This window comes from Eulemur rufifrons, chromosome 15 (assembly GCF_041146395.1).
Source record: "Eulemur rufifrons isolate Redbay chromosome 15, OSU_ERuf_1, whole genome shotgun sequence".
Classification (NCBI taxonomy): domain Eukaryota; kingdom Metazoa; phylum Chordata; class Mammalia; order Primates; family Lemuridae; genus Eulemur; species Eulemur rufifrons.
The window spans coordinates 52,745,829-52,769,099 of NC_090997.1; the positions used below are offsets into that span (position 1 = coordinate 52,745,829).

A 23,271-nucleotide genomic window follows, 5' to 3' on the forward strand; every position below is an offset into this window, starting at 1 on the left:
CAGGGAAGTGAACCAGCATATATTGAGGGCCTGTCAATGCTGAGTGTTTTGCAAGGACTTCCATTGCCACTCTGCTAAGTCACCCCTTAAAGCAGGTGGGTGTTGTTTTCGTTTTATGGATGGAGAAACTTAAATTCAGAGCTAGGATGTTGATCTGGTTTGGAAACTTCTGTTAGCTCCTGTGATGATCATTCACCTAAAAAAGTCCTTAGCTTAATCTCTTCATCTCCAAGGCCAGGCCTCCTCCTCCCCAGCCTTATCTCCTGCCATTATGCGTTTCCTGGTCCGCTTTGTTCTGGAGCCTGAGGTAGACTTTTCACATTGGGACTTGCCATTTGGGAGAAGACTAGGTAGTGGAGATCCCTGGTGGCAGGCGGAGCCTTTCAGTCCCCTTTAAATTGTACCAAGGGGCAGGGATGGGGAAAACATCACACACACTCACCCCTCCCACGCACCCTATGCCTGTTCTCTGTTGATGCACAATGCCATAAGATCAGGGGTATTGGTAACTGGACTTTGTGTTTAATCCCCTAAAAGTGGTGCATTAGTGGCCAGATGCTTTGCTGAAGATGTCTTTTTTTATAGTTAGTTTTCCAACAAACATACAAACCAAAGTTTGTACATTTTATACCACCACCCCCAAATAATATATCCTATGGTTTGATTAACAAGTGTTCTTTCTGTTTGCTAAGGATCACAGTCTTTATAATGATATGCAATTTAAACGTATTGAGAAAAAAGAGCCATCACATAGACTTTTTGTATCAAACCACCAAAGTAGTGAGCACATGAACTCCCTTTGATAGGAATATATGTCTAGTGTCTGTTCCTAGACAGCAGGTGGCAGTGTGAGTCCACCAGAATTCAGTAGTTAATTTAAAGCAAAAATCAGAAAAAATGAGAAGAAAAATTATTTATTTTGCTACATATTACTCTTCTGACCTAATCAGTAAAAAAGTCATTATTCACACCACACTGGGCAATATGCATTGTAATTTTTAACAAATAATAGGAAACTGTTAATGTGTTCACAGGAAATACAGTTTTGTCTTGGGCTGCTGTGGTCATTTATCAGCACACTTTGTGAAATCACTCATTTGTTCTAATTTGAATGTAAATGACTCTAAGGTTTTACAAATAAGGTGACAGACTCACATAAATGTAATTGCAGGGTTCATCTCCCTCTTTTTATATATCACTCATTAGGTTATGAATTAAATACATCGTATTAAACCAGGGGCATGTCCAATGATGATATTGTAATGGCAAATTACTCTATGCTATTAGAGGTGTATTTTTTATTCATGGACATTAATTTGTCATTAAGCGGCATTAGTTTAGCACTTTTATGTGGAAGACGTGACCTGCAAGAGGAGACTGCTGGGATGTGAGAGGAAAGGGACGCAAGGGCTATAGCATTTTATCACTGTACGGGAAACAGAGAGGGGGGTTTGTTCCACTGGTTTTGTTTTCTGCTTTTACAAGCTTGAAAGATCATTTCCCCAGATTGAAGGTGGTGTTCTGTTTATGGCGTGCACAGGTGGATCGTCCAGTAAAGCAAAGCCCAAATTCTTACTATTCAACATTCAGAAGCCAAGAAGGCACGTAGAGAAAACGGGCGGGAGGAGGCGGCCCCCTGCCCTAAATCTCCTCCGTGACTGGTGTTTCTTCAGCATCCCTTGTCTTCCTTAGGTTTTACACTAAATGGGCTACCGTGAGAATTAGACATCATCTCTCTCCAGTGACGGTACAAAGGTTTAAAGAACTGTATTCCCTCAGGAGGGGGTCAGGGAGAATTCTGGGAAATTTTTTTTGTTTGTTTTTTGGTTTTTTGCACAAATGGGGATTTTAGCAAGAAAACATTTTTTCTGCTTTCAACTTTGAGAAGCACTGGATCCTTGAAATACCTTCACCGGGGCTGAAAGTATCCGAGTGGTGCCTTTGCATCATTCTGCACATAATTTAATATGGTTGGAAAACATCTTATACCACTCCCAGCTACACCGAGGGGCTCTGGAGGGCCCGGTCATTCCTTGTACCAATTTATACCTCACCCCTCCCTTCCTTCACATTGTGGGAGTTCAGTGTGTATTGAGGGATGGAAAGATACCTCCATTTACTAATTTTTCTCTGCTTTTGAAATACTGAAATTTTATATTATGGCAAGAAAAATATATTACCAGCCTTCCATTAGTTTTACCCATTGAATATTTTTTTAAGTTGAAAATACTGTCTATGGGGATTAAGTTTGACACTGAGGAGCTTATGGATTTTATAGTATTATCATAGATTATCATTTTTTAACTAATACTACAATGACTTATAGGAGGTTATCTCTTCTAAACAATGTATTATTATAATTTTAATTATTAAATTAACAGTATTGCCTAAATACATAATATATCGTGGCTGTTCTGAATAGGATAATTTATCCTCAAGGTTGAGAAGTTATAACTCATGCTCGTTTTTCTCCAATACTGAGCCATTTTTTTTGTGTGCACGTTAGAGAAGACAAATGATTATACCAACATATATATTTAATATACTCATAATCAAATGCACTAACTGAGTGCCATTCCATAGTTCACTAGAGGAGGTACTTTTATGTTTGGAGAAAGTTAAAGTACAAAGTTTGGAAAATGTATTACAAATGGTTTAATCTTTTGGATTATTTTTAATCAGCAAAAATGATCAAAAAGAGTGGAAATGTATCAGACCTATTAAAGCATAGCCAACTACTAGTTATTTGTTGTAATCAAGAGTATTTGCTATCTGGCATGGGTAATCCAGAATAGTATATTTGCCAAATACCATTCAGAGTTGGCTCTGAAATGTATCATAAGATCTTTAGTAGCCATTTTAGGGTCCCAATTAATTTTTTCATATGCTATTATGTTGGCTTTTATTCCCCAAGCCCACACTGAAGGATGTCAGTAAGCCACAGCCCAGAGGCACACTGGCTGGCCTGGGAAGTCATTTTGGCATTTTAATTTGTTGTGTGGGTAATCTAGGGTTGACTGTATTTTCTTTGGGATTTTTTTCAAGAGGGGAAAGATTATCTTGAAAGATTTTTCTAATGTTAGTAATTTCACTTCTAAGCTAACTGTTGTTAGTTGGGCAATTTTGAATTACTTTCAGCATATATTTTTCTTCTTAAAAATAAAGTGTTTCCAGTGTTTTACTAAAACCCTGGAATGCTTTGGAATCAATAAACAAAACAAACAAACATTATTCTCCTTAATTCCATTATTAACACTTGGAAATTAGGTTAAAAAATCTATGTTTTATTTGAGATAATCATCCTCCCACTCACCTTCCACCTGTAACTATTTCTACTCATGGCAAATTGTCTGCCCTGTTCTCTGAAGCTAAACCACCTTTCTGGCTCCTCATTGCATTGGTTACCTCCCGTGTTTCCTGTGGTTTTCATCTCTCCTACTCCACTGGCACTTTCCTTTCAGTTTATAAATTGGATCAATAAGGTGGGAGAAACTTTTCTTCATCTCTTATCACCCCATTCTCTCCTTCCCTTCACTACCAAACTGTGCCCAGTGTCTGTACTTCCTTGTCTTCTAGTTATTCTTTAGCCCCATTGAACTCAGTCGTCTCACTTCATTACTCCTCAAAACCTTTTCCAACAAAGGTCATCAAAGCCTCCTAATTGTCAAAAAGGCAGTGGGTCTTTTGTTTTTAGATAGAGTCTTCCTCTGTCACCTAGGCTGGAGTGTAGTAGCGTGATCATAGCTCACTGTAGCCTCAAACTCCTGGGCTCAAGCGATCCTCCTGCCTCAGCCTCCTGAGTAGCTGAGACTACAGATGCACACCACTACAACTGCTAATTTTTAAAAATTTTTTTGTAGAGGCAGGGTCTCAATATGTTACTCTAGCTAGTTTCAAACTCTTGGGCTCATGCGATCCTCCCACCTCAATCTCCTGAGTGGCTGGGACTGCAGGCATGTACCACTGTGCCTGGCTAATTTTTTAAAAATATTTTGTAGAGACAGGGTCTTGCTGTGTTGCCCAGTCTGTTCTCAAATTCCTGGCCTCAAGCAATCCTCCAGCCTTGGTTTCCCAAATTTCTGGGATTATAGGCATGAGCCACCATGCCTACCCCCTTTTGTGGTATCTTAATGTGATCCCTCTACAGCATTTTGACGTGGGCAGTTCTGTTCTCTCCTGCACCTCTCTTTCCCAGGACTCTCTCCTAGTTTTCTTCCTACTCTTTTTCGGTTGCTTTACAAGCTCTTCTGCCATTAGCTCCTCGACTGCCCTTCGGGACTCGGAGGCTCTGTGCGGGTGTTCTCTTCTGCTCACTATCACTCTCTTTCATGAATCATCTTTCAGTCACCAAGCCAGAAACCTTGGTATGATCTTACACTCCTCGGTGACCTTATGAATTCTACTAAATTTTATTGACTTAACCTTTTAAATAGTTCTCCAGGATGCTGCCTTCATCATCGTCATCATTCAGGTCTGGATTATTTTTCCTGGACTTTCCTGCAATAACCCAACTGGACTCCCTGTCTGTAGTCTAATGCTAATCAATATTACACCATTTAATTTATTTGACCCACAAAACAATTTTTCCCCTTAAATCCAAGCTAGCTTCCCATTTCCTGGTTGCAGTTTTCTAACCCTGTCCTTTCTCTTTCTTGTCTCCATAATGTACCCTGTTCTTCCTGTACCCCAAGGACACCTTGTCTTGTCGTCTCCAAGCCAGCTGCCTAGTCTGCACTTCCTCTTGGATATTCCTCGGGCACACGACCTCCTGCAGGTGAACCCAAACCAGACAACCAGGAGCCATCCCAGAATCTCCCATCTCCTTGTGCCCCACATACACTGACACCAAGGCCTTTCAACTCCTTTGACTTTTAAAATCTCTGTCATTCTCTCTCTTTCCATTACCACTGTCTTAATTCCGATCCTCATTGCTTATTTCCTGGACTGGAGAAACTTCCTGCTAACCGATGAAGCTGACTTCATTCTGGCCCCACACCAGTACCTCCTCCAAAATTCTGTTTGATTGATTTTGAAAATTTCTTAAAAATCCATGAAAAATTCTGTTTGATTGACTTAAAAAAAATAACAACCTGATCATGTCACACTTTTGCTTAAAATCATTAATTATTCAGTGGTTCACCATAGCCTTCAGGATAAGGTTCTCATTCCTCTTAATTTGGCACACAGGGCCTGTCGTTGTTATGAACTTGTTATCTCCTGAGCCTTTTTAAAAAACCATTTACTACCCACGTGCTTTGCCATAGTCATTGTGAACTTCGTGCGTTTTTCTATACCTAAAAAAACTTTGTATGGAGCCTCCTTTTCTGTGGATTCTTTTTAACTCACTTTGTCATCTTCTGAATTCCTATTTCACCTTCAAGTGCTTGGCTCACGTGTTATCACTTCTTCCAGAGTTGCCTGTTCCATTCACCCCGTTGGAGTTAGATTTCCCTCCTCCTCAATTATGGGCAATCCTCTGGGAGGCTGATCATACCATATTGATTTACTTATCTGTCTTCCCAGGGTGTAAGTTCATATCCCAAAGTTATGTGACCTTGGGCAAGTTACTTAACGCCTTTAGCCCCGACTCCTCGTTTGTGAAATACAGACATGGTACCCTATGTGCAATCTACCTCTTAAGGGTGCTGAAGGATTCAGTGAGATAGTGCATGCAAAGTATCCTACAGCTGCGGTCCCTAACCCCCGGGCTGTGGACTGGTACAGGTCTGTGGCCTGTTACAACTGGGCCTTGCAGCGGGAGTGAGTGTCAGGCAAGCAAGCGAAGCTTCATCTGTATTTACAGCCGCTCCCCGGCACTTGCCGTCCAATTGGGTGGTTTGAACAGGCAACTCTGGAAGAGGAGATAACATGTGAGCCACGCACTTGAAGGTGAAATAGGAATTCAAAAGGTGACAACACGAGTTAAAATGAATCCATAGAAAAGGAGGCTTCATACAAAGAGAAGAAAAATTGTCTTCCATGAAACCAGTCCCTGGTGCCAAAAATGTTGGGGACTGCTATCCTACAACACAATGTCCTACACCGGTGGGTGCCCTAGAAACCAGAGCCAATATAATGCAATGCTTCACTTGTGAATTCCTCTATTAAGTCCAGTTATCCTCCTACCCAACCCCTGGCTCCTCTTTCCTCATTTCTGGGAATTTCAGCAACTTTTCTACCTTCTTCAAATCAACAACATACTGGACAAGTCTCTTCCTGAAATTGGGGGAATAATCACCATTCTATAGAAGGTATTTTTTTTTTCCTCTCAGCCATATCTCTCTGAATCTATAGGAATGCATACATTGTTTTAAAAAGTCACAAATAATTAAATGAACCATCACTTTCTCCCTGCCTCTGAAATGTGGAAACATCATACTGGAATTTTACTTTAATAAATAATAAAGGCAATGCTTTGACAAAAGCAACACATTACATGGTATTGACACTTAGTAGATAGGAAGTTTTGTTTTATTATTTCTTCTGTCCTTCTTGTAAATAAAATGTCTTGCCCTATCCTCATATATAGAATCCAAGAAATAACTGGAAAAGTCTTTCATCTCTAGTTCTAGTGCACAGTAGGTGCTTGTTTGCTTAAATTCCTTCTGCATGCACCATGAGAGCTCTCTATGATAGAACTTTTTATTATAAAGTTGTATGGTGTCCTATGCTTCCGGACTAAGAGAAACAAAAACAGTGCATTTGTTTAAAAAAACAAAACGTAAGTTATTCCTTACTGGGCAAATGCTATTCAATTCTGGCTTTCCTTCCCAGACTTCTCCCCCACCCCTTTCTCACTGTCTCACAAGTATCCTTTGGAGCAGGCCACCAACCTTCTTCCCACTACACATCCAGGGGCACATGCTACAGGCTATAGGAAATGAATGCCTGTCTGTGTCATGAACTCAGCTCCAGGTACCCTGGCCTCAGCCCCACACATTCAGTGTAATGGTTGCCTACGCCAAAGGCAGGGATGAGAGGCTGGCGTCACACGATTTCTTTGCTGCAAGAATGTATTTATGCAGGATAGAGTCATTGCTTTCTTCACACAAATGCATACTCCAATCAGTGGTTCTTAAACTTGACCATGCAAAGAAAATCACCTGAATGGCTGGTTAAAACAAACTACTGGGCCCTACCCCAGAGTTTCTGATTCAGGAGGTCTGGGGAGGGCCTGAGAATCTGTATTCTAACAAGTTTCCATGGAAGGCTGATGTCTGTACTGGCAAGCACTGGTTGAGCACTCCTACCCTAGACACTGTTGCCAAACTGCTTTTCATCAGGTACGTGACTCTTAAATCACTGGCGTTCAAATTTTGAAAGTGTTATGACATTTAGATAAATTTGACCTGGTCCTAGTTTATACGTCTAAAAATGTTGATATCATGTATCCTTATTAGCATCCAAAATATAAAAAGCCAAAACAATGCAGATCTGAAACCAAATATCTATCCCTCCAATCTTCACTCTTATTTTTAACAATGATTAAGACAAATCTATGTAGATAACTGAGGGATTTTTTTTTTTAAAAAAACTACTTTATTAAGTTATGATTGACATGTTGAGGATGATTTAAAGTCTGAAGTTTTGGGCTTATTTTCAGCACTCTGTGTACCAGAGCAAATAAAGCAATATATCATAATTACTTCCATACTCTGCTATTCTTTTTAAAATTTTTAAACTTATTTTGCCTCCCATAGTTCAAAAAAAGTTTGTAGTTATTGAGATTTTAGTTTTAAAACCCTATTTGCCCAGGTGGACTATCTTCAATTAAAGGAAAAACATATACATTAATTTCCCCTATATAGTCCCTAATTCATTGGTAATCTCCTGAGGTGCTGAGTCAGTTTTAGTAACTTTGGAAACAGCATTTTGCAGCACGTAGTGACTGGGGCCAGAATTATTATTAATAGTTGCTGATGAAGGCTATGTTTCTGTGCTTCCTCCCTACTGGATTTCCAGCTTACTAGAGACTTTCTCAAGGAACAATATAAAATTATTCATGAGCCTTAGATATTATGCATACAATTGATTATGAAAATGTACCAGTAACCTAATTGTAGTATTCCTCTGTTATACAGCACAAATATATTTAAATAGGCCTTCCAAGAGTCCAAATATTAGAGCATGCTTGGTTTTTTTCTTGTATTTTTTGAATTGCTGCTAATACTTTGTTTTTGTTTAATCAAATTGTATCACTTACATATTTATATGTGGTTACATGTAGTTGTCCAGACATATTTACATATTTGTTTACAAAATATACCTATACCTCTCTATATATTTATACATATAAAAATATCTGGGCTTACATTATTTTATCATATCACAAGTAATCTGGCCTACATTATCAATGAATTACTCATTTTTTCTTCCGTAACAAATAGACTTTATCCTATCAACTCTCCAGTAGTATTGAGAAAACTGACAGATCCCTTTACATACATGATAAACATGATAACTTTTTTCCTACATGGTTATTAAAAGGTTTGAATTTTATTTGTTGGTTTGTTTCAACCTGTTCCAAAGGGACAACCCCTCACCACACAGTCCCACCAGCCCCCTTTATGTTGCTTCCTCTGCTCTTGGAGTATGATTCTTTCCTGCAGCACCAGGTTGGGTAGTCTCGTAATACCTCGATTTATAACTAGGTTGTAATCAAAATAGGAAACAGGTGGAATCACAACTGGGTATGGTGCCTTGGATATTAATGGCTTGGTTCAGCAGTGGAATTTCTAAAGCTGTATACTCTTTTTTGTCTTAATTATGCATTCATTAAAAGCTTTTATACCCAACAGAATAAAGTAAATATTTTTTGATCTCCATAGTGTGCTCCCAGACTGTAGATTTGCACAGCAGGGTCTTGATAATCTGAATAAATTGTATTTCCCCAAGGAGTTTATCTTTCAAATAAGGTCATAAAGAAATGCAGCTCTCCCATCCTTAGATTTCTCTGTGTGCCTTTTCTGCTATGAGTAACTTAGAGCTTGGGAACCAGAGTATATTATAGTAATACATGCTTGCTTATAGTCCAGTGGAATGTCTCAGTCTGTTCTTTTTATCTCTGGTGAGGTATTTTTTCAAATACAAAAGAAATGAATGATTTTACCTGACAACTATGACTTTTGTTGATACTTTAAAAAAACAAAGTCCATATTAGATGTTTGGTGTTTTCCTAACTTTACCCAATCAGTGAATAAAATTTATGAACTATGCAAAGCTATAGTTTAAGCACTATTAACAGTATTTGTAAAAGGGAATAATAATAATGATAACTACTGTATATTGAGCATCTACTATGTTGAAGGCACTTTGCATACATTTTTGGGAATCCTTATCCCAGATCTAAAATGTAGTGTCACTTTTTCTAATTTTTAGGTGACAAAATTAGACTTGAAGAGGTAAACCACTTGCTGAGGCATTCAGATAGCTTCAAATCATGTGCTTTTCTTACGCCTCCAAACTAAAGATGTCACCAGTGCCTTGTCCCTGCAACTTATGACCCAGTGAAGGAGACAGGGGTAATATAAAATTATAAACCTTAATAAATATGCACAATCAGTTGAACTTATAATTTTCTGAGTCATAAAGAGCAAGATGCCAGTGCACCTGCTATTGAATGGTAGCCTAAATATAGCATACAATTCTGAAAAATTCAGGCAATAGCTTTTTGTTTTTTCTCTCTCTAGGCTGCCATATTTATCTCCACTGTAGCTAACATTCTAGACATATACCTTAATTTACTTATTTAAATATTAAAATATTTGATAAATTATTTACATTTCAAAATATTAAAACTACATATTTTAGAAGAACAGGAGAATCTATGTTTTTATTGCAAACAAAAAATAAAAGCAATGCAAGTTGAATTTTTAAAGGTATGATATTTTTTCTTGCCTACCCACCATATATCAATCAAAACTTGCTAAGTAGCCACTTTGTGAAGACAGAGAAGAAGATCAAAAGAAGTGAAGGTATTCTCTGCACCTTTATGCACAGCTGGAGAGAAAAGGGTCAAACAAATGATGGAAGTAACTAGTGCAATTAAAAGTCAGAAGAGGGAAAAGTCCTTGAAGCTGGAGTGGCCTGCCTTTCCAAGGAAATGGAATCTCATCTGGGTTGTCCTCCAGAAGGGGAAGAGCATTTATATTGCAGAACTTCCCCTTTTTACAAGCTTTTTAAAGTCTATTGACTCAAACAAAGTCTTTAAATGCTTCACAAATAACAATTGTTCTTGACAAAGAATCTCAAAGTTCTCCTTACAGTCTAAAGGAAAATTATGGGAATTCATTTCTACTTGATAATGTTCAATATATTTTTGTAAACAGTATGGACACGTATATATATATTTTTTTTTTGATGATCACTAAATACTAAGAGAAGTAAACTTCTTTTTCAACATTTGGGAAAAGGGGAGAAAAATCTCACATGTGGTAAGTAAAAAGACCCAAGATTCACTGTGGAAATCAGGCCTCACATCTGGCACCCCAGGTGGGCTTTCCACCATATTTACCAATTGTATGGAAAACCTGACACCTAGTTAGCATCACAAGAGAATTTCTTAAGCTCAGATCCAACACTTTTCTCAGTTAAGCACTTCTAAAGTTAAGCACTTTTCTCAGTTAAGTGTGGGAGATCTGTATGTTTTGCCCAATTATGAAGTCATATCTAAAACCAAGCTATCATTTTCTCTTTCCATGTGAAGTCATAGATGTGCCTGAGAACTTCTTGGTTTTTTTTTTGTTGTTGTTGTTTGTTTTTTACTATTTGCTAGGAGCATTTTTAATAGCTGAAAGACTACATGCATGAATGGCTTGGTGGGAAGCTTATTTGGTAGCTGTCAGGAGACGTGAAGTGGGAGGCCTTACAATTCAGTCTGTGAAGGGCTTCATACTTACCATGTCCTACTTTGTATTTGGTCTCTATAAGCAACTGATACAATTTTTTAAATTTCACTTTGAGTTAACATTGCTAAAAATCAAACCTAATAGTAGTTTTTATGCAGACTGAGTTTCTCAAGGTATCTGAAATAGATTTGGGAGTGGTTTTAAAGAGATTATTTCTTGACTTTTATATCAAGGGTGACCTTTCATTTAGAAGAATCCTCAAAATGTGATATAATGTCACCATTTTATATTAGAACTTCAAGTTTCATGTATGCCATTACATACATAGAAACCATGTCTCTTGACCAACTTTATTTGTAGTATGACAATAATCTGGTGATACTGGTGATAATTGGGTGACATTTTAAAGAGGGGTGGTATCTCAGTGAAGGGCATTAATAACTGGAAATGAAAGATTATAATTACGTCAGTGAAATATCATTGTTAAAATAACCACCTGTTCAGTGTTATTACCAGAAAAATTTGAAATCCTGTTCAATTTAGTGATCTTAGGGGAAATTCAGGAAATCAAAATGGCATTACTCTTATTTTAACCTTGAGAGACTTTTACCCTCTTCAACTTAAGTCATAGTTTTCTATACTGATAGTACATGTTATTGATGCTTATTTTTCTTTCACAAGTCAGTGATATTTTCAGAACTGGATGAGGCAGGCAATAAGAGCATTAGGTGTTATTAAAGCACAGGTATGCATATAGTAAGTCAAAGCATCTCTTTCAGATTTCTGAATCTTGTCAGTTTAACAAGAACTCCTAGATTTGAGGCAAAATGTTTTTGGACAGATACTAGGAAGAGTCTATGGTAGATGCAATCACGTGACAATAAATATTTTCTGTGTTCTGTACAATTTCTGTGCCATGGATGTGATTAAATTGCAATGCTGGATAGACAAGGGGTTACTGACAAGCCAAGGAGCCATGGGTATAGCCAAAATTAAGATAGACTACATTTCAGAAATATAGGTCATTGACTCTCAACTTGTGTTGCTGTTGGAACACAAGACACAGCTCTTGGCTGTGGCATACACAAGCTAGGCTGTGGGTTATGTACAGTGGATTTGCAGACAAAAGGCTACATGCTTTTCTTCCATTCAAGAAAGTGTAGTAGAATGCAAGTGAGTCTGAGTGACATTATTCCAGGGATAGGCTTAAATCTACTTCAAATTATAAAATAAAGTACTACTTACATGAATGTTGATCATTTATTATTAGCACCTGCTTAACTGAGATATGGAGAGACACTTCAAAGTCAATGGCCAATCACTCTACTCCTATGAGATCCATCAAGGGACATCATAAAGGTTGAGACTCATGATTCTCTTGCTGCTGTCCGTGGTTTGAGAAGAGTGCAAGACGGGCCACAGGGTCAACACAGCATTCAAACTGCCCTACTTCCTCCACTCATGTCCTAATCACTGGATAATTTGCCAGGCAAATTACATTTGAATATAACCCAAAATAAAATCATATTTGCCTTCTTCATGCTTTCTGTTCCCTACCATATTCAGTAGTTAATCTGGGGAATAACCATTTTAAAGATCTAATTAGGGCAACAGGCTGTACAAAAAGATGAGTTTGGAGAATATAGAAAGTTTAAGAATTGTTGAACTTGAAAAACTGGTGTTTATTCCATAGCTAGTGCAATATTGGGGACACATTTTATGGCTCTTCTTCTGTTATTTAACTTGTCATTCACACTATAAGAAACAAATAGAAGGAAAAGGAGAAACCAAATAGCCCTAAACCAAAGGAAAATAAATACTATTTTAAAATATTCCCCAAAGAACAACAATGCATGCACCATAATTCTGAATAGAAACTAAATTTCAAGCGAGAAGCAGTGTGACAGAAATGAAACCTTTTTAGAAAAAAAAAAAAAGAGAAAGATTTTCTTTTACTCAAGAGAGTTTCTTGTTGCTGAGCTGTAATTTCCATTTAAAACCACTGCCTCTACCTGGGTACTTGGATTTTTAAGTCACAGAATATGGGAGAACTGAGACAATCTCATGTTTAGGACAAAGCATCATTTGAAAGGTATTAAAATACTTTGATTTGAGCAGCCAATTTATAGAGGAACTAATTCTTTCTTGAACTGGAAAAGAAATTTGGGGTAGATTGAAAAATTTTTTTCTCACAGAAGAATGATTATATTCCGCTTATCCATTAACACTTTGAACTCTAGTCATTATGACCAATTTTCCTCTCAGAAAACTGAATGACCACTGCCTTGCCTTTGTGTGTATGTGTAAGAAGGCCAGAAAGAGAAGGGAAAGGTGAGGGAGACCTATGAGGTATGAAAAATGACTTGATTTGGACGAGGTTCAGAATTGAGTGGACATGTTGGAAAGACACAGGCTGTTCTAGTTTTGCTAACTTACAAGTAAACAGGAAAAGCTCATGGACATCCTTTCATTAAACACGCATGTATTGAGCATCTGCTCCCTACTGGATACCAGGGACACATGAAGAGTAAAACATAATCCTTGCTACTAAGGAGCTTAGATTTGATAGAGGGAGACAGATCTGCAATCAAAAGGCACTTACAGTGTCAAGTGATGTGCTAGAAACCTGCAGAGGGCCGGGCAGAAGCCCGAGGGAGGAAGTGGTCAATTTCACCTGAGCCAGGGAAGTTGAAAAGGTGAAGTAGTTCATTCATTCAGCAAGTCTGGCTTGAGCCCCTACCATGCACCTGGCACTGTTCTAGGCTCCAAGGATGCAGCAGTGAAGAAAACAGGAAGGTCCTTCCTCTCCTAAGACTTCTTTAGTAGGGGCTGGGTGAGAGGAGACAAATCTATTATAAACAAGTAGACAAATAAATGCAGAAGGCAATTACAGATGGTGGTAAGTGCTAAAATTCAGCAAATAAATGGAGTAATGTGACAGAGGGTAGCATGGAGAGGAAGGAGGCTGTGGTATATATTAACAGGATGTTCAGACAAATGGGAAACATGACTCCTCATCCATAGGAATTTTGCACGTGCTGATTCCTCTGTTTGGAGCATTCACCCTGCAGTCCCACCACCATCCTGTTTTAAGAGGTAGGTTGTATTATTATTGAGTTGTGGTGAGGCCAATAGATCAGGAGACAATGGGCCATTGAGAAGAGAGAGTTTATTACTCACAGTTCCCAAGAGCAGGGCACAGGCTGCAGGGCCACGTCAGGAAGCCCCGGGGTTGGCAAGGAGGCAGAGGGGGTGAAGGGGAAAAGTGAGCGGGAGCCTTTATTGTGGTTTCTGCAGGAAGGAAGGGGTAAGGCAGGGCGAGCAGGTTTATAGCTGGCTAGGTTGAATAGTTTCAGTGGGCCCTGGGGTAGAGGGGCTGGGTCTGGTTGTCTGGTATTTGGCCCTGGGATGATCAGGACAGAGGAATATTGCCTCCTGGAGAGTAGGTGCCAGACAGAGGAGGTCATTCAGAGTAAAGCCATTTGCTATCTCTAGGAATTGGCTAGTGCTGGGAGGGGTGGTTTCTTCCCAGTCAGTGAGACCCCAGATACTGGAGCATCAAGAATACAGAAATAAGAAACTATAGTTAAGATACATCCGCCGCCCAGCGTTTACCGAGTTAATGTCTGCTCTTCAGTCAGCTGTCAGCTTCCTATGCCTTCTCGGGGAAGCCTTTACTAACTTTCCACTCCGGGCCAAATCTCTTCTCGTGGCCATTCACAGCTCTATATTCTACCCTTTTTAACCTTCACCTCAGTTATAATTTTCCATTTGTTTATAAGTTTTTTTGATTTATGCCTGGCTGTCTGTTCCAGTAAACCATATACTCTAAAGGCCTGGGGCTTGCCTGTTTTTGCTTGCCGTTGCATTGCCAGTGCCTACGGGAGTCCTGGCATGGGATGTGAATGTCATGGCTGGTGCCACGCCAGGATGGATGCATTGCTGCACTGTGGGATGAGAAGATCAGCAGAGTCCAGGTCATGGAAGCCCTGTGCAGTGTTACCGATTTTGGACTTTTCCCCAGAAGGAAATGGGAACCTATTCATAGGCTTTAAACAGATGATCAGTGTGGTCAGATTGTTGTAAAAAGAGAGAATTGAGAGTTTGATACTGGAGGCAGGAATGGTAATTTAGGACGTTGTTGCAGGAAGTCCAGACAGGAGATAGGGGACAGAACAAGACATGCTAAGGAGGAAGAACAGACAGGAGTTGGTGACTGACTAGATAGAAGGGAGGAATGGGGGCCAGCTTTTGGGTCCCTGGTGTCAGTGGCTAGATGTGGCCATTCTCTGAGAGACGGAACACAGAAGATGCAGGTTTACATAAAATAAGTACAGTTTGGACATGATGAGTTCAGTATGGCTGTGGGATACTCCAGAGAAGATGTCCTCTTATACGCAGTGGGGAAAATGAATTTAGAGCTTAGGAGAAAGGCTTGGGTTAGTATTACAGATGTGGGAAGCATTTACATGCAATTGCTTTATAACCCAATTCTATGGATTTTGCTTTGGCCATCCTTTCTTTCCCTGACTTGATGGTACGCCTCATTCAAGACTTGGGTATCAAAGAGAACACATTCTTCGTTTTGACCTCCTTGCATCAGTGATGAATCATGGTTTACGCATACCAAATACTCAGATATAGTTTATTGTTCTTTAAAATGTCTCTTGTATATTTTCCCCATGTGCCGACTATTATGTTAACTGCTTTTCATACGTTATCTCCATGACAACCCTGTGAGCTGGTTGAACTCTCAGTTTTGTACATGGGGAATAAGGAGATGCAGTGACTGAGGTCCAGCCAATGGTGAGTGTCAGAGATGGATCTGAACCAGGTCTGCGGGACTTCATGGCCCTTTGTCTTCTCCACTAGCCCGGGCTGCCTCCTAGTGCCAGTGGAGGCTGGTGGTTTGTTTTGCCTTGAATGCAATTATTCTTTCTTTTTCTTGACATATAAAAGACTTCCTTTTAAAAAGTCTAGAAGTGTGTATCACAAACATTAATAATGATTATCTCTGCATGGTGAAATTATGAATGATTTTTGTTTTCCATACTTTGTATATCCTGAATTTTATGAAATGAGCATGTATTGCTTTTTATACCAGAAACATAATGGCACTCTTTCTAAAACAGCAATGATTTTTTTCCTATCCACGGTGAGCATTTAATGCAATTTAACCATTGCTTTCCACCTCCTCCATCACATTAATGGAAATGCTTAACAGCAGGATTATTGATGCTTATTTTGCTCACACGTGGTCTTAACCGAAAGGACAAGAAGTGATGATTTTGCTTAAATTCACAGAGCCTGTCTGCCCCGATAGGCGGAGAGTGTGCTACGGTACCATGGCTTCAGGGACAGTGGGGTTTTCTTTTTTCTTCAACTTCCCACTTTATACGGTTTAACTGCTGATATGCAAACTACACGCCCTTTGGTAAAGAATTCTTAATATCCTTAGGTAACTAGAAAAGGGGGAAAATTACTTAAATAGATCAATAGAGTAAAATAGCCACCTGATGGCATTCTGTCTTAACTTATTGGAAAATATTGCTTGTGCATTAATAATTACAAGTTAAAAATGAAGTGAAAGTAGAACGAAGCCCATTCTCATTCTACTGGAAATATGTGAATTTTCTGTCAACAAGTGTACGTGCCCTCTCTGTTTCTCCATGGGTTATAGTGACAAAGGTTCCACGGAAGCCGTTGGTCTCTGGGGCTGTTATGGTAGAGCCCTGGCTTTGAGTTTGAGAGCTTGTAGAGAGGTGAAATCCCCCAAAACAAACTCTTTGAAACGGTGGGAAAGAACGCCACTCGTGGTGTGAATGTTTGAGGCTAACCAAAAACAAAGAACAATTAAAAATCATTAATCTTAGGTGGCTTCAATATAGAATTATTTGGGGTAGGAGCCTTTTCTTTGAGATGTTCTCATTTCCTGAGACCTTACATGTGAAACTCTGTTTTGATTAAGTCAGTGAGTTTTGTAAAACTCAAAGATATACTGAGTTTGAGGTTTTGGAAAAAGAGCAGAGTCAGTCTCTCTGCATATAGTTTTTGTCATCTAATCATGAATCTCAGTTTCTGTCCTTACATTATCTTTAGTAGGAAAAAAGAGAGCTCTAAAATATGGGTAAGGGTAGAAACATCAATTGTCTGCATTAGTAAAATGTGTCTGAAAAGTTGCAAAGTAACATTTCAGCCAGTCAAACCAGAAGCCCCTTTTACTTCCTTTATTAGACATCTTTAAGTATATGGGTTTTAAAAGGAATAAAATGAGGAAAAATTATGAATTCTAGAGCAGCAGCTCTCTCTCCACCCAAAGCCTTAGAATTGAGATTTTTTTTTCCACTAACAGTCCCATTTTTCCCACCCCTGTTACGAAAACCTTAGTGAGTCAACCTTAATTTCTTGCCTGCCCTTTTGTGGATTGATTTCTAAGAGATCTTTTTCATTTTTATTTTTTGGCACCCAGGAATTAAATAGCTTTAATTATTTGGATCTGTACAGACTTGCTGACCTCTTTAACCTCACTTTGTTGGAGAAAGCGGTGATAGATTTCTTAGTGAAACATCTCTCTGAACTCCTGAAGAGCCGCCCGGAAGACGTTCTAACGCTTCCCTACTGCCTGCTGCAGGAGGTCCTGAAGAGCGACCGCCTGACCTCCCTGAGTGAGGAGCAGATCTGGCAGGTAAGGGTGCTCTGCGCGGTCCTCAGTGGGCATTGAGAAGGCCTGGCATGATTAGAAGGTAAAGGATTGAGGATTAACAACCACTATTTTATCTGGGTTGGTCCTCCTGGGATTGAAGTTTGAGAAGTCGCTTCCTGGATGGGTGAGTGATTGGAGAACACTAGCCCTTAAGGCTCGGAGCCCTGCGATGACTGCAACTTAACTCAGGGGATCGCAGGTGAGATTCGTGCGTGAGACCCTCGCTGTGGCTTCCCAGAACCTAATGTGGTCACGTCAGAAAGAGCCAAAGGGTTTTCTCCCTGAAAAAAAAAAAAAAAAAAAAATTGTTTCTTAAACTGAATGTGAGAAAACTGGATTGTCAAGTGATATATGTGCACATTCAAGACCAGTGGAATCAGAATAAATTCTGGGCTTTCCTGTAAACAATTCAGAAACATTTCTTTGCTGCAACAGAGAGCAGCTTGGAGCTGGAATGAAATGAAGCTCTTGCCTGCAGTGGAGAAATCTCCCTCCTTAGTTCATTCTGCATTCATTGCTGTTTTCCTAAGCCTTGCCTTTTCGCCTGACATAGCAAGCACTCTTTTTACATTGTGTCACTCCTTTGTCTTAGGGGATGGGAGGGTGTTTTGTGTTTTGAAGTTGATTATTCAATTTAAATCCTCTTCTGCTCATCCCCAGTGAGTATCCTTAAACAATCCACGCAGTGTGGGTGGCAGATAGAACCCATCTTCCCCCTTCCTCTTGCACCGTCGGTCTTCCCTCTCTGAAGCACTGGCTAGCCGTTTTGCTACTTCCAGGCCACCACGCCTTCAAGATTTCACAATCATTTGAAAAATAATTACATACAGACTACAAGGAAAAATTTCAAGTCTTAGCTGATGAAACAGTGAATTCCTGGTCTCTTCTCAAATGATATTTAGAGGGTGCTTTGATTCTGGCCCAAACAGAGTCATAGGTAGCGGTTAATTATCCAGCATCTGACTCTACTGATTGATGATTTTCCTGATGACTTTCTCCCTTATTTCTTTATTTGTATTACATTAATCAGTTCCCTCTTCATTATTGCTTCCAACAGTGAGGATAATAAGAGGGGCAGTGTACTAAAGGCTGCCTGGATCTCAGGCTCTTTGTAAACGTATTGACAGCAGGCCTGAAGAATGGCCAATCTACCAGATGAACAAAATGAGGCATTAGTGCCTTGCTCAGGGTTACAGAGCAGAGCCAGCCTTCAAATTTAAGTGTGCTGACACCTGCCCTTTTTTGGATTAATTTCTATTTCTTCGCTATGCCACACTGTCTTAACTTCACTATTCTACACTGTCTTTATTTCACTATTCTATACTATCTTGACAAAGAAAATATAAGGCCAAAAAAAAAAAAAAAACCAAAGTCATAAATTTTTGCTGTTTCTTGGGTATTTCTGGTAACGTTTGTTCAGACAGAGCTTGAAAGGGTTGGTGGGGAAGTGTTTTTGGTAGGAATTTCAATTATGTTCAATTCTCCCCTATAAACATAAATCAACAGAATTTACTTTGGTCAATTCAAAGTGGGAAGTAGCCAGATTTTCTTCACCCCCAGGAGGAAAAAAAAGAGACTTGGAATGAATCCTGTATTTAACTTTTTCTAACTGAATTGAGATCTGAGGCCAAGCATCCTTGTGGCCTCTATGTCTTTTGGTGGCATGATTGAAGGTACTGCCAAAGATCAATGTGGTAGTGAGCAGATGTCTGAGTGTCAAGAAAATTCCATACTGTTCACTTAAGAGGTATCACAATTGCCTCTTTAAAGGTTGCTAATTTTATAATGTAGAATTTAAAAGTTGATTTCTGCTGCAGGCAATACATTTTTTTAATACGTGGTCCTCAAGAAAGAATTAAAAGACTCACATAAATATTATCAATTTAGGCATTCAGCAGGCAATAAGAAACTGTTTTTGCTTTATCTTAGTAAATAAGTGATTTCCTCATAGTCAATCCAATAGAGAAAAATCAAATCAGACCAGCTATTTTGCCTCGGGTATAGTTAAGTTCATCATTTTTGCCGAGGTTATACTAGTAATGCAATATACCATGGAAGAATCTAATATTCAGCCCAGGGTGGAGATTGGGTATGCCAGAGGATTATTGTCAGGGTGCTTTATAGAAGTGAAACTTGATGGACAGGCTGGAGACAGATCTACAGAATCTCATTAAATTGCTGAATTGTTCATTACAGAGTGTTCTCACTGTAATAAAGTGCTCATTGACTTTGACAAATCCCCATCCCATGTCTTAAAGAAGAACAGTGAAGCAAGGGGTGTTGGGGAGGAGAAAGGAAATTGGCACAGAGTAGGATAGGTAATAGAAAAGCAGGTGGAGGGGTCGTGCTATTTGATTAATATGTGCAACTGGTAACTTAAGTGAGAGCATAGTAAACACACACACACCCGTTCACGCAGGTGGCTCTTCTGCTACATACTGATAATGTAATCGAGGACAATCTCTTTTTTGGTGAAAGGCCTAATTTTCACTATTCACCAGAAGACCTGTCATAAGAACCTTCAAATTATCCTCACCGAACAACTCTTTTTTACTTTTTCCTGCTGTCCCTTACCCAGACCCTTTCCTTAACAAAATGTGCAGCAACCATGATGACCATTCTGTGGATCTGTGAACCTGTGGATCATGCCTGAGATTATGCCTGATATCTGCTCTTTTCTTCCATCTGACCTTTTAAAACTTTATTCTCAGTCTCTTTTCTCACAGAGGGCTTCTCGTTCCCTCCCAGACAATTTGTTTCTCCCTTCCATAGCATGAAACTACTTAGTCTGTTGGTTAACTTTATATTCAGAAGTAACGTAGAGACTTGTACCACATACACACCTTAGGCGTAGAAGGACCTAGAAATCCCTCAAAAAATACTGTTTTTTTAAATTCAGCTCAACAATTTGGTTTTGTGTTTCAAGGCCAGCAACTTCTCAGATTCCAGATGAAAGATACCAAGTTGGTTTATAGAGGTCAAAGACAGAAGAGACTAAAAATAAGCAAATCAGCTGAAGAGGAAATATGGGGCATGAGGTCACTCACATTTGTGACCTGAAACATCCCAACCAGTTCAATTTTGCTTTTGGGTTTAGTTCTTAGAACTGTTTCAGTGGGGCCCTGTTAAGTACCTTCTGTTAGATTCGGTATATGGTTCCAGACAACTGAGCCCCAGGTACTACCACAGTGGGTTGGGGAGTGGAAGGAATGGGGAGATGTTGGTCAAAGGGTACAAAACTTTCAGTTATAAGGTGAACAAGTGGGGAGCTAATGTACGGCATGGCTGGTTATCACGTTGACCACCTTGAATATATACAATCCTTAGTTGTCAATTAAATCCTTTTAAATAAAAGACCAAAACATGGGAACTCTTCATCAAAAGCTAAAACAAAACAAAACTTAGAACAAAATAGTGAAGTAATCCCAACCACTCCCATGCATTGGATCTGCTTTCATTTTCATACGAAGTGCTGGCAAATCGCAGTTTCATTTTCAGGAATGTGTGTTCTCTGCCTCAGGTTCTCTTTCACCGGAATAAGAGGACGATTACTGCATTCCATGGGAGTACAGTTTATAGAAAGAGCCTGAATATAACATAAATTCTTACACACACCAGCATAGGGGTAGGCAGTGGCCCTCCACCCTTCACTACTTACCGAACACCTGCTAAATGCCCACACCGTGCTGGGGGGAGGGGCAGAGGACAGGTCTACCAACCCCCCTCCCAGGCCTCATCCCACATGGGAAGGGTCCTTTGGAGTTTAAACCATTCATCTAGCTCTTTAAATTTTTATCTCATCTCTGAAGTAGCAGAAGCAAAAATATTTTAAAATGGATAAAGATAGTTTGTGGAAATGAAAATGAGTATTTCTTGAGTATCCGTTTTGTGCATGGCATAGTGTTGGAAGCTAGATCCTGGGGTGAAAGACTTTACAAAAATATTCAATTATTAAGTTAGATTTATTTTACCTTTGTTCCTGAATGTGTAGATGTTTTATTTTACTTTATTTTTATTTTATTTTTTTTTTTGAGACAGAGTCTCACTTTGTTGCCCAGGCTAGAGTGAGTGCCGTGGCGTCAACCTAGCTCACAGCAACCTCAAACTCCTGAGCTCAAGGGATCCTCCTGCCTCAGCCTCCCGAGTAGTTGGGATTACAGGCATGCACCACCATGCCCGGCTAATTTTTTCGATATATATATTTTTAGCTGTCCATATGATTTCTTTCTATTTTTAGTAGAGATGGGGTCTCGCTCTTGCTCAGGCTGGTCTTGAACTCCTGAGCTCAAACGATCCGCCCACCTAGGCCTCCCAGAGTGCTAGGATTACAGGCGTGAGCCACCGCGCCCGGCCTTTATTTTACTTTAAATATTAATTTATTAACTATTCTCTTATTTTGTAAGGACTGTACTTTCCTTCCTTTATGAGACTTGGGGTCCTATCAATGCATTTTTCCCCTTTGTTAACACTTCCTGTTGATATTTTGAGACTAACTTTGCCTGGACTTAAGTAGATAATAAGACCAACAATTCAGTGGTCACATGAGGGACATCAAACAAGGTCAGCCCTTAGCAGGGCATCTCCTTTGTCCTAGTTACGTCCCATATTAGTATGGCGAAGAGGTTTGGGGCTGGGGAGTGATCCTGTTTACATTTGCCTTCGATTACATATCCCCGGAGGGGAGGCGGAGGCTGCGCTGTAGTGTTTGCATTGTACACTGCCGTGTTGTTCTCTTGCACTCTATAAATAATAAATAAAAACAATAATGTAGAGTTTTCATATTCAAATGTATTGAATGGATAATAAGACATCCTACTATTCCTATAAAAGGCTGGATTTATTCTAGAAAACTTGGTATACAGAATGAGTTCGGCCTTTTAAAGGCTGCATTTTTCCGTATATTTTTGTTGGAAATTTGCTTCCCTAAGTCATACCGTTAATAACACACTCACTTTACATCTCTGGAGACATAAGTCACATATTGTTTAGAGTAGTCAACAACCTCAAATGTAGTGGTTTTTTGACAAGCTGCTCCTGGGCTTTTATCTATACCACAAAACCACCCATATTACAGTTTGATTTAATCATTTTCCTCAAAAGGAGTCCCAGAGGTGAACCCAAACAAAAAGCTACTATCGCTTTATAGTCGGAAAGTAGAAGACATTAGCAATGTACTCAGCTTTCATCTTTTATCTCTTAGATGATAAATTGACCCAAATGTACCTCTGGCCAGGGAGAAGCAAGAACTTCAAACAGTACTACATGTCAAACAATACTGTCATAACACTTCTAATTTGAATATCACATCACAGTGTCAAGAATGCTTCTGCATTTATCATTGCTTTGTTCTCCTGCAGTACAAATGGGGAAACTGAGGTAACAAAACAAAAATATCAAACTCTTTTAATTCTTGAGCTTGTCTACTTTGGTCCATAGCTTTTAAATTTACAGTAGAAGTTCAGAAATACTCAGGAGTGAAGAACACAGAGGTGCATTAAATTAATCCTATGACTTTAAGAGAAATTAAGAAGGGCTTGATCATTCCAGTTCCCTGGAGTAGTGCGCATGGATTGAAAGGATCATGGCCACTCTGCCTGCCTCAGTGTCTGTCATGTTGCTCATTCTGCTTCTGTGTTCTCTGGAATGTGCCTCATTCTTTCTTTTGTTCATCTCAAATAGTGATTGAGTGCCGGCTCTGCCCGACCATGTCCTGTTGAATAC

The 23,271-nt window shown here is 39.3% G+C and overlaps 1 protein-coding gene across 12 annotated transcripts in view; it reads left to right on the top strand.

Annotated features, from left to right (window-relative positions):
* The window catches only part of KLHL32 (kelch like family member 32), a 139,098-nt gene that overhangs the window by 70,304 nt on the left and 45,523 nt on the right, over window positions 1-23,271 (top strand). For 9 of the 12 annotated variants that reach the window (XM_069487975.1, XM_069487981.1, XM_069487976.1 and 6 more), the window contains one exon: window positions 17,317-17,532. The exons of the other annotated variants lie outside the window; for them this stretch is intronic. In XM_069487975.1, coding sequence (XP_069344076.1) covers window positions 17,317-17,532 — 216 coding nt within the window. The remainder of the gene's footprint in view (window positions 1-17,316; window positions 17,533-23,271) is intronic. 12 annotated transcript variants of the gene reach the window in all.